This window comes from Lynx rufus, unplaced genomic scaffold (genome assembly GCF_022079265.1).
Source record: "Lynx rufus isolate CCGP_SWC_20201006 ecotype Redwood Valley unplaced genomic scaffold, mLynRuf1.p SCAF_5, whole genome shotgun sequence".
In the NCBI taxonomy this organism is placed as follows: domain Eukaryota; kingdom Metazoa; phylum Chordata; class Mammalia; order Carnivora; family Felidae; genus Lynx; species Lynx rufus.
The window spans coordinates 6,466,018-6,480,949 of NW_025814867.1; the positions used below are offsets into that span (position 1 = coordinate 6,466,018).

Consider the following 14,932-nt stretch of genomic DNA (forward strand, 5'->3'; position numbering starts at 1 on the left):
AGAATCCCCAGAAAAGAGAGATCGGTGAACAGGGCGGGGATGGTGCTGAGGTTGGCACCCAGTGCCTGGCACAGAGGGTCCTCCAGCCATCAGGAGGGGACATGTTGTGGGGGGCTGTCCCCAACAGTGTGCAGGAAGAGGCCGTGAGAGCAGAGAAGTCCTTCCGGGCACCGGAGGGCTGATGGGATAATGTCATCATTCCCAGCCTTTAAAGAATTTTTGGTGCAAAACCACGTAACGTTACTTATCCTCTTAGCAAAAGCTTAGGAGAAGCTATCAAACTTGTCTTGCCAGCTCTGCTGGGCTCCTTCCAAATAAGATTACGTAAACGAACATGCTTGCAACCAGAAAGGGCTGCACAAACACGAGGCATCATTCTCCCCCAGCTGTGCTGTGGAGTGACTCGTGTTCTTAGGGGACTTGCTTCTGTAACTCTGTTACCTTCATGAATTCATCCGTGTGAATTAGCGTAGCTATTAGTCGTTCGTTCTCACGGCACTGGAGTATTCCATCACGTGCTTGTGCTACGATCGACTTCTCTGGTCTTCTGTGGTGTAGGTTTGCTCTTGCCGGTTCAGTATTAGGAACCGTGGGCTGCTGCCAGTCTTGTAAATGTCCGTGGCTGATTCTTCCTTATTTCGTCTCTTCTGTGTAACAGGTGTTGGTAGTAAAGTGACAACCTGAGTACGGATTTTGTTTCTAGAGCCTGTTGCGTTTGGCTAGCACAGCGTTTAGTTATTCAGTCAAATACCTCTGCCCGAGCGGGTGCCGGTGCTGCCTTACTCTGGCCTCACGCGCTCGCTTACTCCCTTCTGGCCCTGCAGGCATTTCCACCGTTGGCCCCTGAGCCTATAGGCTCTACCTCTTTTTCTAGTAATTAACGTTTAAAATTCCAACATAGGGGGCGCCTGGGTGGCTCAGTCGGCTAAGCTCAGACCATGATGACACAGTTTGTGGGTTCCAGCCCTGCACGGGGCATGCTGCTGTCAGCGCAGGGCCCAGTTCAGATCCTCTGTCTCCGTCTCTCTCTCCCCATCATGTGTGCTTGCACACGCGCTCTCTTTCTCTCTCAAAAATTAACAAACGTTTAAAAAATGTCTCAAAACAGATACTCACACTTACTGCTTTTGATCAGTGTTTAGAATTTATGTTCTACTCAGTGATGATGGTCTCCACTGAAAGACATTATGTTCCCTCTCTACTCTCCTGTCTTTACCTCCCATTTTCCAGTTCCAGAAATGTTACTGTTCAGTGTGCATTATGCATCAATAATTACTTAAATTATACACTTGGTTGCTTTCTTTGATTACCACTATTAGATCACACATCTAAGTGGTTTTTTTTTTTTTTTTTAAATTTTTTTTTTCAACGTTTATTTTTTTATTTTTGGGACAGAGAGAGACAGAGCATGAACGGGGGAGGGGCAGAGAGAGGGAGACACAGAATCGGAAACAGGCTCCAGGCTCCGAGCCATCAGCCCAGAGCCTGATGCGGGGCTCGAACCCACGGACCGCGAGATCGTGACCTGGCTGAAGTCGGACGCTTAACCGACTGCGCCACCCAGGCGCCCCAGATCTAAGTGGTTTTGTATTTGTATTTCCTCTTTGCTTCAGGACATCCTTGACCCTTCTTTCATGTAGATGTGGGAGTGTGGGGGATGCTCTCAGACTGTAATAAAATACTTTAATTTTGCTTTCACACTTAAATAATACTTAACTGACTGAGCCACCCAGGTGCCCCTGTCTCAAAATAAATAAACTTTAAAACAAAACAAAACAAAAGTGTTTTGTCCTCCTCTGACTTTTAGTGTTGCCAGTGAGAGGCCCATCTGAATGGTATTTTTGTCTCTGCAGAATCTTCTAGAGTCTTAGGGTTTTGAAATCTCTCAGTTAAAGTTTAGGTCTCAGCCTTCTTCCTTCATTGTGGTGAGCGCTCATTTCATTAGAATATATCTGACATTTTCTAGCTTGAGGAAATTTATCACATTATTTCTCTGATGATTTCTTTCCCTTCATCTTCTCTGTTCTTTTTACTAGAATTCATATTGACTGGTTTTCAACAGAGGCAGTTTTGCCCCCCAGAGGGTATTTGACAATATCTGGAGACCTTTTTGGTGTCGCAGACGGGGAGTGCTGCTCTCGTGGGCAGAGGCCGGGGTGCTACTGCCCATTCCACAGTGCACATGCCAGCCCTCCACAGCAAAGAATTATCCAGTCCAAATGCCACCTGTGCCGAGGTTGAGACACCCTGTACTGGACCAGCTGTTGGCCCTCTGGCCCTAATTTCGCTTTGCTTTGTTTCATCACAGAACTTGTCACTATCCTGCTCTATTTTCTAATTTATCTACCTGTTTATGGTCTGTCCTTCCTCAACTAGAATGTGAGCCCCCTGAGAGGAAGGGTCTCCTCTGTCTTGTTAGACCACCTGTTCCCACCTCTTAAACCACTCCCCGGTGGTAACTGGGCTCTCCCTAAATATTTGTAGAACTAATAACTAAAAGGATACTTTTCTCAACTGTCTTGGCTGTGGGTTCACAGTACTGAATGAGTAATTGGGTCTCAGTCTCGACAGCAAGCCTGGGTTCCTGTTCAAGTGCAAGATCCCTTCTTAACCCTGTGCCCCCCACCCACACCCCACCTACCCCAGCAGGAGGGCAGCCGAGAGAGGCTGTGACAGTAGATGGGGTGACAACAGACACCAGATTTTTTTTTTTAAGTTTTTATTTATTTATTTTGAGAGAGACAGAGACAGTGCGGATCGGGGAGGGGCAGAGAGAGAGAGGGAGAGAGAGAATCCCAAGCAGACTCCACAGTCAGTTCAGAGCTCGATGCAGGGCTCGAACTCACAAAACCACGGGATCGCGACCTGAGCAGAAACCAAGAGTCCGACACTTAACCGACTGAGCCTGACCACAGGCTCCCTGACCACAGGCAGATTTAAGTTGAATCTTCTGAGCACTGTACAAGCTTAGAAGCTGGAGTCCTCTCTACAAAGGCTGTCCACATGCCACAATCAGCAGGATTTTTTATTCTGCTTAGAAGGTGAATGTAGGGTATTTGTCTGATGGGTGCATGTCTGTCCCTTTTCACGTCTGCCCTGGCAGCTCAGTGTTACTCAAGTTCAGCTTTTCCTCAGGCCCTCCAGGCACCCTCTGCAGGTACCACCTCTGGAGGGCAGGTCTTTAGCTTGAGGTCAGGTGCTGCTGCTCATCGGAAGTGGGTAGACAGAGAGGCTGAGTCTCACATTTCTGAAATCGTTGGTCTACTCTCAGTGCATCCCCACCAACACTTAGCATTAAGCACCTTTGAATCGTTTGCTAATCTGATGGATGGAAACTAGCATCCCAGTGTTGGTTTAATTTGTGTTTTTCTTCATTAATAACGAGTTTGAACAGCTTTTGTAACTTTGGTTTTTCTCTCTGTGAATTGGCTGGTTATATCCTTCATCATTTTCCCCGTATTGTATTTCCCTTCTTATTCTTTTTTTTTAATTAATTTTTTTAATGATTTATTTATTTTGCGGGACAGAGACAGAGCGTGAGCAGGGGAAGGCAGAGAGAGGAAGACACGAAATCCAAAGCAGGCTCCAGGCTCTGAGCTGTCAGCTCAGAGCCCAACACAGGGCTCGAACCCATGAACTGTGAGATCATGACCTGAGCCGAAGTCGGATGCTTCAAACACTTAGATCCTTGTCTGCTCTCTGTGTTGCAAACATCTCCTGTCATTTGTCTGTTAACCTTATTTATAGTGTCGGCAACTGAACAAAATTTTGATTAAATGAAACCCACCAATTTTTCGTCTTAAATTTTATGCTTTTGAGATATTGTTTAAGACGTTTTACCATTGCCACAGAAATGTTTTTTTTTTACATTTTGTACTGTTAGTGTAACTTCCACATTTAGGACTCTGATCCATCTGGAGTTCACCTTTATGAATGGTGTAAATTGGATTCTGGCTTAATTTTTTTTCATATGGTGACTCACTTCTTTTTTCCTGTATTATCTGTAGTGCCCTCTTTATCATTTATCAGGTTTTTATATATACATGAGTCTCTCAGGGCAGCTGCGTGGCTCAGTCAGTTACACGTCTGACTCTTATACCGACTCAGGTCATGATCTCACAGCCGTGGGATTAAGCACCACATCGAGCTCGGCACTGAGCATGGAGCCTTCTTAAGATTCTCTCTCCCTCTTTCTCTGCCCCTCTCTCCCCTAGTACTCTCTAACTCGCTCAAAATAAATAAACAGCAAAAAAAAAAAAAAAAGAAAAGAAAGCAACCTTTCTACACGGGTCTCTCTCCACACCCCCTTTTCCACTCCATTGGCTTATTGGTCTGTTCTTGGGACAAACTATTATGTATTGCGGTTTTGTAGTTGTATTAGTTGTCCAGAGCTGCATAACACAGACTGGACAAAATATTTATTTTCTCAGAATCCTGGAGGCTAAAAATCTGAGGTCAAGGTGTCAGCGGGGTTGGTTTTCTTGAGGTCTCTCTCCTCGGCTTATAGATGCCTGTGACTTCACATGGTTTTCCCTCTGTGTGTCCTTCTCATAAGGACAGTAGCCATGTTGGATTAGAGCCCAACCTAGTGGCCTCATTTTATTTATTTGTTTTTTTAAATTTACATCCAGGGGCGCCTGGGTGGCTCAGTCGGTTGAGCGTCCGACTTCGCTCAGGTCACGATCTCACGGTCCGTGAGTTCGAGCCCCGCATCAGGCTCTGTGCCGACAGCTCAGAGCCTGGAGCCTGCTTCAGATTCTGTGTCTCCCTCTCTCTCTGGCCCTCCCCCCATTCATGCTCTGTCTCTCTCTGTCTCAAAAATAAATAAATGTTAAAAAAAAAAAAATTAAAAATAAATAAATAAATAAATAAATTTACATCCAAGTTAGCATATAGTGCAATAATGATTTCAGGAGTAGATTCCAGTGATTCATACCCTATGTATAACACCCAGTGCTCATCCCTTAATAGGTGACCTCCTTAATGCCCATCACCCATTTAGCCCATCCCCCTCCCACAACCCTTCCAGCAACCCTGTTTGTTCTCTATATTTAAGAGTCTGTTATGTTTTGTCCCCCTCCTTGTTTTTATATTATTTTTGCTCCCTTCCCTTATGTTCATCTGTATCTTAAATTCCTCGTATCAGTGAAATCATGTAATATCTGTCTTTCTCTGACAAATTTCTCTTAGCATAATACTCTCTAGTTCCATCCACGTAGTTGTAAATGATAAGATTTCATTCTTTTAGATTGCTAAGTAATACTCCATTGTATATATACCACATCTTCTCTATCCATTCATCCATCTAGGGATGTTTGGGCTCTTTCCATATTTTGGCTATTGTAAATAGCGCTGCTATAAACACTAAGGTGCATGTACCCCTTTGAAACAGCATACCTGTATCCCTTGGAGAAATACCTAGTTGTGCAGTTGCTGGGTCATAAGGTAGTTCTATTTTTAAGTTTTTTCCGCTATTTTCCACACTATTTTCCAGAGTGGCTGCACCAGTTTGCATTACTACCAGCCATGCAAAAGAGATCTTCTTTCTCTGCATTCTTGCCAATGTCTGTTGTTGCCTGAGTTGTTAATGTTGGCCATTCTGACTGGTGTGAGGTGGTATCATTGTGGTTCAGATTTGTATTTCCCTGATGATGAGTGATGTTGAGCATTTTTTCATGTGTCGGTTGGCCATCTGGATGTCTTCCTTGGAGAAGTGTCTATTCATGTCTTTTGCCCATTTCTTCACTGGATTACTTGTTTTTTGGGTGTTGAGTTTGATAAGTTCTTTATAGATTTTGGATACTAACCCTTTATCTGCTATGTTGTTTGCAAATATTTTCTCCCATACCATCGGTTGCCTTTCAGTTTTGCTGATTGTTTCCTTTGTTGTGCAGAAGCTTTTTATTTTGATGAGGTCCCAATAGTTCATTTTTGCTTTTGTTTCCCTTGCCTCTGGAGATGTGTTGAGTAAGAAGTTGCTGCGGCCAAGGTCAAAGAGGTTTTTCCTTCTTTCTCCTTGAGGATTTTGATGGCTTCCTGTCTTACATTTAGGTCTTTCATCCATTGTGAATTTACTTTTGGATATGGTGTAAGAAAGTGGTCCAGGTTCATTCTTCTGCACGCCTCTGCCCAGTTTTCCCAGCACCATTTGCTGAAGAGACTGTCTTTATTCCATTGGATGTTCTTTCCTGCTTTGTCAAAGATTAGTTGGCCATATGTTTGTGGGTCCATTTCTAGGTTCTCTGTTCCGTTGATCTGAGTGTCTGTTTTGGTGCCAGCACCATACTGTCTTGATGAGTACAGCTTTGTAATACAGCTTGAAGTCTGGGATTGTGATGCCTCCAGCTTTAATTTTCTTTTTCAGGATTGCTTTGGCTATTCAGGGTCTTTTCTGGTTCCATACAAATTTTAGGATTGTTTGTTCTAGCCCTGTGAAGAATGCTGGTGTTATTTTGATAGGGATTGCATTGAATATGTAGATTGCTTTGGGTAGTATCAACATTTTAACAATATTTATTCTTCCAATCCATGAGCATGGAGCATTTTTCTATTTTTTTGTGTGTGTGTCTTTTTCAATTTCTTTCATAAGCTTTCTATAGTTTTCAGTGTATAGATTTTTCACCTCCTTGGTTAGGTTTATTCCTAGGTATTTTATGGTTTTTGGTGCAATTGTAAATGGGGTCGATTCCTTGATTTCTCTTTCTGTTGCTTCATTATTGGCATATACAAATGCAACCAATTTCTGTGCATTCACTGTATATCCTGCAACTTTGCTGAATTCATGGACCAGTTCTAGCAGTTTTTTGGTGGAATCTTTTGGTTTTCCATATAGAGTATCATGTCATCTGCAAAGAGTGAAAATTTGACTTCCTTCTTGCCAATTTGGATGCCTTTTATTACTTTGTGTTGTCTGATCACTGAAGCTAGGACTTAAGTACTACGTTGAATAACAGTGGCAAGAGTGGACATCCCTGTCATGTTCTGACCTTAGATGGAAAGCTCTCAGTTTGTCCCCATTGAGGATGATATTCCTGGTAAGTCTTTCATATGGCTTTTAAGATCTTGAAGTATGATCCTTCTATCCTTACTGTCTTGAGGGTTTTTATCAAGAAAGGATGCTGCATTTTGTCAAATGCTTTTTCTGCATCTATCGAGAGGATCATGTGGTTCTTATCCTTTCTTTTGTTAATGTGATGTATCATGTTGATTGATTTGCAGGTAGTGAACCACCCTTGCAGCCCAGGAATAAATCCCACTTGATCGTGGTGAATAATTCTTTTAATGTATTTTTATATCTGGTTGGCTAGTATCTTGTTGAGGATTTTTGCATCCATGTTCATCAGGGAAGTTGGTCTGTAGTTCTCCTTTTTAGTGGGGTTTTTGGTTTTGGAAAAAAGGTAATGCTGGCTTCATAGAATGAGTTTGGGAGTTTTCCTTCCGTTTCTATTTTTTGGAAGAGCTTCAAAAGAATAGGTATTAACTCGTCTTTAAATGTTTGGTAGAGGGACGCCTGGGTGGCTCAGTTGGTTAAGCGTCCGACTTCAGCTCAGGTCACGATCTCGTGGTCCGTGAGTTCGAGCTCCGCATTGGGCTCTGTGCTGATGGCTCAGAGCCGGAGACTGCTTCCGATTCTGTGTCTCCCTCTCTCTCTGCCCCTCCCCCATTCATGCTCTGTCTCTCTCTGTCTCAAAAATAAATAAACGTTAAAAAAAAAAAAATAAATAAATAAATAAAATAAATGTTTGGTAGCATTCCCCTGGAAAGCCATCCATCCCTGGACTCTTCTTTTTTTGGGAGGTTTTTGATTACTAATTCAACTTCTTTACTGGTTATGGGTCTTCAAATTTTCTATTTCTTCTTGTTTCAGTTTTGGTAGTTTATATGTTTCTAATAATTTGTCCATTTCTTCCAGATTGCCCATTTTATTGGCGTATAATGCTCATAATATTCTTATTATTGTTTGTATCTCTGCAGTGTTGGTTGTGATCTCTCCTCTTCATGATTTTATTTATTTCAGTCCTTTTTTTTTTTTCTTTTTGATCAAACTGGCTAGGGATTTATCAATCTTGTTAATTCTTTTAAACATGGTTCTTGGAAACTGGTTTCATTGTTCTGTTCTACTGTTTTTTGGGTTTCGATAGCATTGATTTCTGCTCTAATCCTTATTATTTCCTGTCTTCTCCTAGTTTTGGGTTTTATTTGCTGTTCTTTTTCCAGCTCTTTCAGGTGTATAGTTAGGTTGTGTATCCGAGACCTTTCTTCCTTCTTTAGGAAGGTTTGGATTGCTATATACTTTCCTCTTATGACTGCCTTTGCTGCATCCCAGAGGTTTTGGGTTGTGGTGTTATCATTTTCATTGGCTTCTATTACTTTTTAATTTCTTTAACTTCCTGGTTAACCCATTCAGTCTTTAGTAGGATGTTCTTTAGTCTCCAAGTATTTGTTGTCTTAAGTTTTCTCTTGTGGTTGATTTTGAGTTTCATAGTACTGTGGTCTGAAAATAGGCACGATATGGTCTTGATCTTTTTGAGGGTTGATTTGAGGGTTGATTTGTGTCCCAGTATGTGATCTATTCTGGAGAATGTTCCTTGTGCACTCAAGAAGAATGTGTATTCTGCTGCTATAGGATGAAATGTTCTGAATATATCTGTTAAGTCCATCTGGTCCAGTGTGTCATTCAAAGCCATTGTTTCCTTGTTGATTTTCTGTTTAGGTGATCTGTTCATTGTTGTAAGTGGAGTGTCAAAGTCCCCTACTACGATGGTATTATTATCAATGAGTTTCTGTAGGTTTGTGATTAATTGATTTAGATATTTGGGTATTCCCATATTTGGAACATCTTTGTTTACAATTGTTAGATCTTGGTGGATAGACCCCTTAATTATGATATAATGCCCTTCTTCATCTTTTGTTACAGGCTTTACTTTAAAATCTAGGTTGTCTGATACAAGTATGGCTACTCTGGCTTTCTTTTGGTGACCATTAGCATGATATATGGTTCTCCATTCCCTTACTTTCAATCTGAAGGTGTCTTTATGTCTAAAATGGGTCTCTTGTAAATTACATATAGATGGATCTTGTTTTCTTATCCATTCTGTTACCCTATATCTTCTGATTGGAGTGCTTAGTCCATTGAAATTTAGAGTGAGTACTGAAAGATATGAATTTATTACCATTATGTTGCCTGTAGAGTTGGTGTTTCTGGTGGTGTTCTCTGGTCCTTTCTAGCCTTTGTTGCTTTTGGTCTTTTTTTTTTTTTTTCTTTTTTTCATCTTTTCTCCCCTCAGAGAGTCCCCCTTAAAATTTCTTGCAGGGCTGTTTTAATGGTCACAAACTCCTTTAGTTCTTGTTTGTCTGGGAGACTTTTTTTATCTCTCCTTCTGTTTTGAATGACAGCCTTGCTGTATAAAGAATTCTTGGTTGCAGGGGCACCTGGGTGGCTCAGTTGGTTGAGTGTCCAACTTCGGCTCAGGTCGTGATCTCATTGTCTGTGGGTTCGAGCCTCGCATTGGGCTCTGTGCTGACAGCGCAGAGCCTGGAGCCTGATTTGGATTCTGTGTCTCCCTCTCTCTCTGACCTCCCATCTCTGGGTTCCATCCCTCCCATCTCTCCTCATGCTCTGTCTCTCTCCATCTCTCAAAAATGAATAAACGTTAAAAAAATTATTTTAAAAAGAATTCTTGATTCCATATTTTTCTGATTCAGCACATTGCACAGTGGCAATATATCCTGCCACTCCTTTCTGGTCTGCCAAGTTGCTGTGGATAGGTCTGCTGTGAACCTGATCTGTCTTCCCTTGTAGATTAAGGACTTTTTTCTCTTTCTGCTTTCATGATTCTTTCCTTGCCTAAGTATTTTGTGAGTTTGACTATGATATGCCTTGTTGATAGTTGGATTTTGTTGAATCTAATGGGAGTTCTCTGTGCTTCCTGGATTTTAATGTCTGTGTGTTTCCCCAGATTGGAAAGTTTTCCACTATGGTTTGCTCACAAACCTTCTACCCTTTTTTCTCTTTCTTCATCTTCTGGGACCCCTATGAGTCAGATGTTATTCCTTTTTAATGAGTCACTGAGTTCACTAATTCTTATATCGTGCTCTTTTGCCTCAGTTTCCCTCTTTTTTTCTGCTTCATTATTCTTCATAAGTTTGTCTTCTGTATTGCTGATTCATTGCTCTGCTTCATCCATTCTTGCCACCATGGCATCGATTTGAGATTTCATCTTAGTTATAGCATTTTTAATTTCATCCTGACTAGAGTTTACTCCTTTTATCTCCCCAGAAAGGGACTCTATGCTTTTTTCAACCCCAGCTACTATTCTTATTATTGTGATTCTAAATTCTGGTTCAGGCCTCTTGCTTGTATCTGTGTTGATTAAGTCCCTGGCTGTCATTTTTTCCTGTTTTTTCTTTTGGGGTTAATTCCTCTGTTTCATCATTTTGAAGGAAGAAAAGGAATTAATAAAGTAAAAAAAAAAATTTTAAATTAAAAAAACATAAAAAACTAATAAAGGATGCTAGATCCTAGGTGTGTTTTGGTCTGGTTGTTGAAAGCTTGATAGATTAGAGAAAAAAGGGAAAGATAAGAAAAGGAAAAAAAGGGGGGGGGGGGGAACAAAGCTTTTGAAAATTTAAAAAAATACAATAAAATAGAATAAAATGAAATGATGAAGGTAAAAATAGAATTAAAAAATTTACAAAGAAGTAAAAAATGTAGTAGAGAAAAATCTTTTTTATAAAAACAGAAAATAAGGGGTACCTGGGTGGCTCAGTTGGTTAAGCAACCGACTTCAGCTCAGGTCATGATCTCACAGTTCGTAGGTTTGGGCCTGATGTCAGGCTCTGTGCTGACAGCTCAGAACCTAGAGCCTGCTTCAAGTTCTGTGTCTCCCTTTCTCTCTGCCCCTCCCTTGCTCGTGTTTTGTCTGTCTCTCTCAAAAATAAATAACAAAAATTAAGAAAAGTCCAATTGGAATTTTTATTTAGGTTGCAATGAATTTATAGATTAATTTGCAAAAAAAAAAATAACACTTCTATGATATTAATTCAAACCCATCCAAGACCATGGAATATCTTTTAATTTACTTAGATATTCCTTTTTGTACTTTATTATTTTTTTTAATGTTTATTTATTTTTGAGAGAGAGAGAAAGAGCATGAGCAAGGGTGGGGCAGAGGGAGGGAGACGCAGAATCTGAAGCATGCTCCAGGCTCCCAGGTGTCAGCACAGCCCGACATCAGGCTCGAACTCACAAACTGTGAGATCATGACCTGAGCTGAAGTTGGAGGCTTAACCCACTGAGCCCCCCAGGCACCCCTCCTTTTTGTACTTTAATAACAGTTTCAATTTCTTTCCTCATAGAGACTTTTGAATTTTTTGCTAAAGTATATCCTCACTAGATTACATCTGGTTGCCAATGTGAATGGTAATTTATTTTCTATCACATTTACTAATTGATTATTGCTAAAAATGCCATTGATTATTGTAAGTTGATTATTGTATATGGCAGCCTTATTAAACTTTAATTAGTTTGCTTATTTAAAATTCTTCCAATTATATAGTATATTGTCTGTAAATAATGGTAGTTTTTTTCTGTTTTTTCAATCCTTAAATATTTAATTATTGATGTATTTATTTGTTTTATAGGTATGGCAACATCACTAGTACTATGTAACAGTGTACTGGATAGTATGAGTCTTTGTTTTGTTCCTACTATTAGTTATCTATTGCTGTGTAACAAATTACCTCAAGACTTAGAAACTTAGGGGCGCTTGGGTGGCTCAGTCAGTTGAGCGTCTGACTTTGGCTTAGGTCATGATCTCATAGTTTGTGAGTTCAAGCCCCACATCAGGCTCTCTGCTGTCAGCTCAGAGCCTGCTTCGGATCCTCTGTTTCCCTCTCTACCCCTCCCCTGCTCACTCGCTCTCTCTCTGTCAAAAATAAATAAACATTAAAGAAAATATTTTTTAAAAGACTTAGCAGCTTCAAAAAACAATGAGCATTTATTATCTTGCATGGTTTCTGTGGATCAAGAATTTGGGATTAGCATAACTTAGTAGTTCTGGCTGAGGTCTCTTATAAGGTTGAAGTCAGTATGTCATCTGGGGCTGCAGTCATCTGAAGGCTCGACTGCAGTAGTCATCTGAAGTAGTCATCTGAAGGCTTGACTGGGTAGGATCTCCTTCCCAGGTGACCAGCTGATATTGTTACTGACAGGAAGCTGCAGTTCCTCACCCTGTAGACATCTCCAGAGGACTTCTTGAGTGTCTTCATGACATGGCAATTAGCACCCAAAGTGAGGGATCCAAGAGAGTGGTCTATAATAGAAGCATCAGTGTCCTTTATGACCTAGACTTGGAACTCATACTCCACATTTTACACAATATCCCACTGGCCACATGAGTCAGCCTTATTGAATGTGAGAGGGAATGACATGACAGTAAAAATATCTGGAGGCAGGGGTCATTTGGAATCCATTTTTGGGGGTCTGAGAGGCACAGCAGTCTTAAAGAAAATACTTCTGGTTTGTTAAGAGTGATGATTGTTGTAAATTTTGGATATATGGCTTTTATTAAGTATGTTCCCTTCTCTTCCTGGTTTGTTGAGAGATTCTGTTCTTTAATGATAAAAAATGAAGACAGAGGTTAGTGGGACAGCAGCCTGACAAGCAAATTACTTCTGACAAACCTGTGGGGCACCTGGGTGGCTCAGTCAGTTGATCGTCTGACTCTTGATTTTGGCTCCTGTCATGATCCCTGGGTCATGGGATTGAGCCCCAAGTTGGGCTCCATGCTAAGCATGGAGCCTACTTAAGATTCTCTCTCTCTCTCTCTCTCCCTCTGCCCCTCTCCCCCCGCTCTCTCTCTCTCTCTCACTCTCGCTCTCTCTCTAAAAATTAAGGGAAAAAAAGTTTAGTTGTGACAAGCCTGCATGGACAGAGCCAGCTTTGGATCTCTCCTTGAGTCCTGTGTGATGAACAAGAGGCATTGGTCGAACACAAGCCCTTCTTGGCTAAAGAACTCTGGAAAACAGTATTTTTTGCCTTGGGGAGATTGTTGCATCCATTCAGGTGTTTCTTTTTCCTTGCAGTGCCCAAGACAAAGATTTTGGCCACTGGAGGGGCATCTCACAACAGAGACATCTTACAGGTATGTGCTGGTAGCAGGCTAAACAGAAGGGCCTCTTCCATGTCAGTTATTTCTAAGACCCAGACACTGTCTAGTAAGGACGGCCTCTTCCCACTGTTGCAGATGTCTGACCATCAGGCTATCACATCATAAGGCTGCCAGTATCTTACTGGGACATTGAGCATTTTTTGATATAGCCTGAAGCTGTATCAACTATTGACTTGTAATATACCTGTCTTAGGTAAGGTTCTCTTGAAGAAGAGCCTGAAATGGGAATTCTCTCTAAGTGGGTTGTTGAGAAGGTGCTCCCAGAAGAAAGAGAGTAAGGGGTGCAGGTAGGGCAGGCAGAAAAGATAAGCAAGAATCTGGTTTTGGCTTTAGCTCTATCCCATAGGAAAGATCTGAAACATGATCTGTATGGCAGACATGGTTCCACCTTGGGTAAGGGGCCAAGTGGCTACCCTGGAGAGAGGTGAGAACAACCCTCCTATGAGGGGCAGCTGTGAGTCATTAGCAGCTGATACTCACAGCATCTGGGGGAAGGATGCACACCAGTCCAGTAACGGGATCCAGCTGGGGCATCAGTGGCATTCACTATATCATCTCTGGTCAACTAAGACTTCCAAGTCTTTTCCATGTGAACTCCTCTTGGTATAGGTCCTCCATTTTAAATTTATAAAATTTATTTTTGGGACCTAAGTGGGAAATTTTACCCTTTTCCCTATAAAACATGCTTTTGTTAGTTTGGGTTTGTTTGGGCTTGTTGATATTAGTCTGATACCCAGCCATCTCCACCTTGGCCATTGGCTAAGCATACTTCCTAAATCTTCCTTCTTGTCTTTGATAAAATGGTTAAATAGTGCAGGGACAACCTGGAGAGCTGTGGCCCTCCACTAGAGATGTCCCCCCAGGTCATCCTGACTCTATTATTACCAGGGTGGTATGGCCAACTATACTTCTTTAAGGCAGTAGAGGTGGACTGGAAGGCATCAGAAGACACATGAGGAAAGAGAGCCTAGAAAATGCATGTCAGTGGGGTGCCTGGGTGGCTTTGGATATTGGATCTCCCTCTCTCTGCCCCTCCCTCGCTTGTGCTCACTCTCAAGTAAATAAACTTTAAAAGGGGGGTGGCGCCTGCGTGATTGCTTGGTTAAGCACCTGAGTTTGGCTAAGGTCATGATCTTGTGGTTTGTGAGTTTGAGCCCCGCCTTGGGCCCTGTGCTGACAGCTCAGAACCTGGAGCCTACTTGTGATTCTGTGTCTTCTGCCCCTCTCCTGTTCATGTTCCATCTCTCTCTCTCTCTCTCTCTCTCTCTCTCTCTCTCTCTTTCTCTCTGTCAAAAATTAAAAAGGGAGGGAGGGAGGGAGGGAGGGAGGGAGGGAGGAAGGAAGGAAGGAAGGAAGGAAGGAAGGAAGGAAGGAAAAAAGGAAAAATGCATACCAAAGTGTTCATATTCCTCTGAGGAACAACTTACGACAGTAAGAACCTCTGTCATTTCCAGGTACTTGCGGATGTGTTTGGCGCCCCAGTGTATGTCATAGACACTGCCAACTCTGCCTGTGTGGGCTCTGCGTACCGAGCTTTCCATGGTAAGTCGATGGATGGGGAACAGAGGCTTCTGGAAGAATTGGGGCACTGGCTGGGCTGAGGAGGATAGAAAGGGGTGATGGGCAATCCCAGTCTTAAGGACATTAGAGTCTTGGGCTTTAGTTTCATTTTTCTCCCTCCTAGCAGGTGAGAACCAACCCAAACCTTTTGTTCCTTTATTCCATTCTTAAAAAGTAGGGAAAGAAAAGTAGGTTCCTAA

The 14,932-nt window shown here is 41.8% G+C and overlaps 1 protein-coding gene across 1 annotated transcript in view; it reads left to right on the forward strand.

Moving 5' to 3' along the window:
- The window catches only part of XYLB (xylulokinase), a 58,746-nt gene that overhangs the window by 33,940 nt on the left and 9,874 nt on the right, over window positions 1–14,932 (forward strand). The window contains exons 16-17 of the mRNA XM_047100253.1: window positions 13,087–13,145; window positions 14,627–14,714. Coding sequence (XP_046956209.1) covers window positions 13,087–13,145; window positions 14,627–14,714 — 147 coding nt within the window. The remainder of the gene's footprint in view (window positions 1–13,086; window positions 13,146–14,626; window positions 14,715–14,932) is intronic.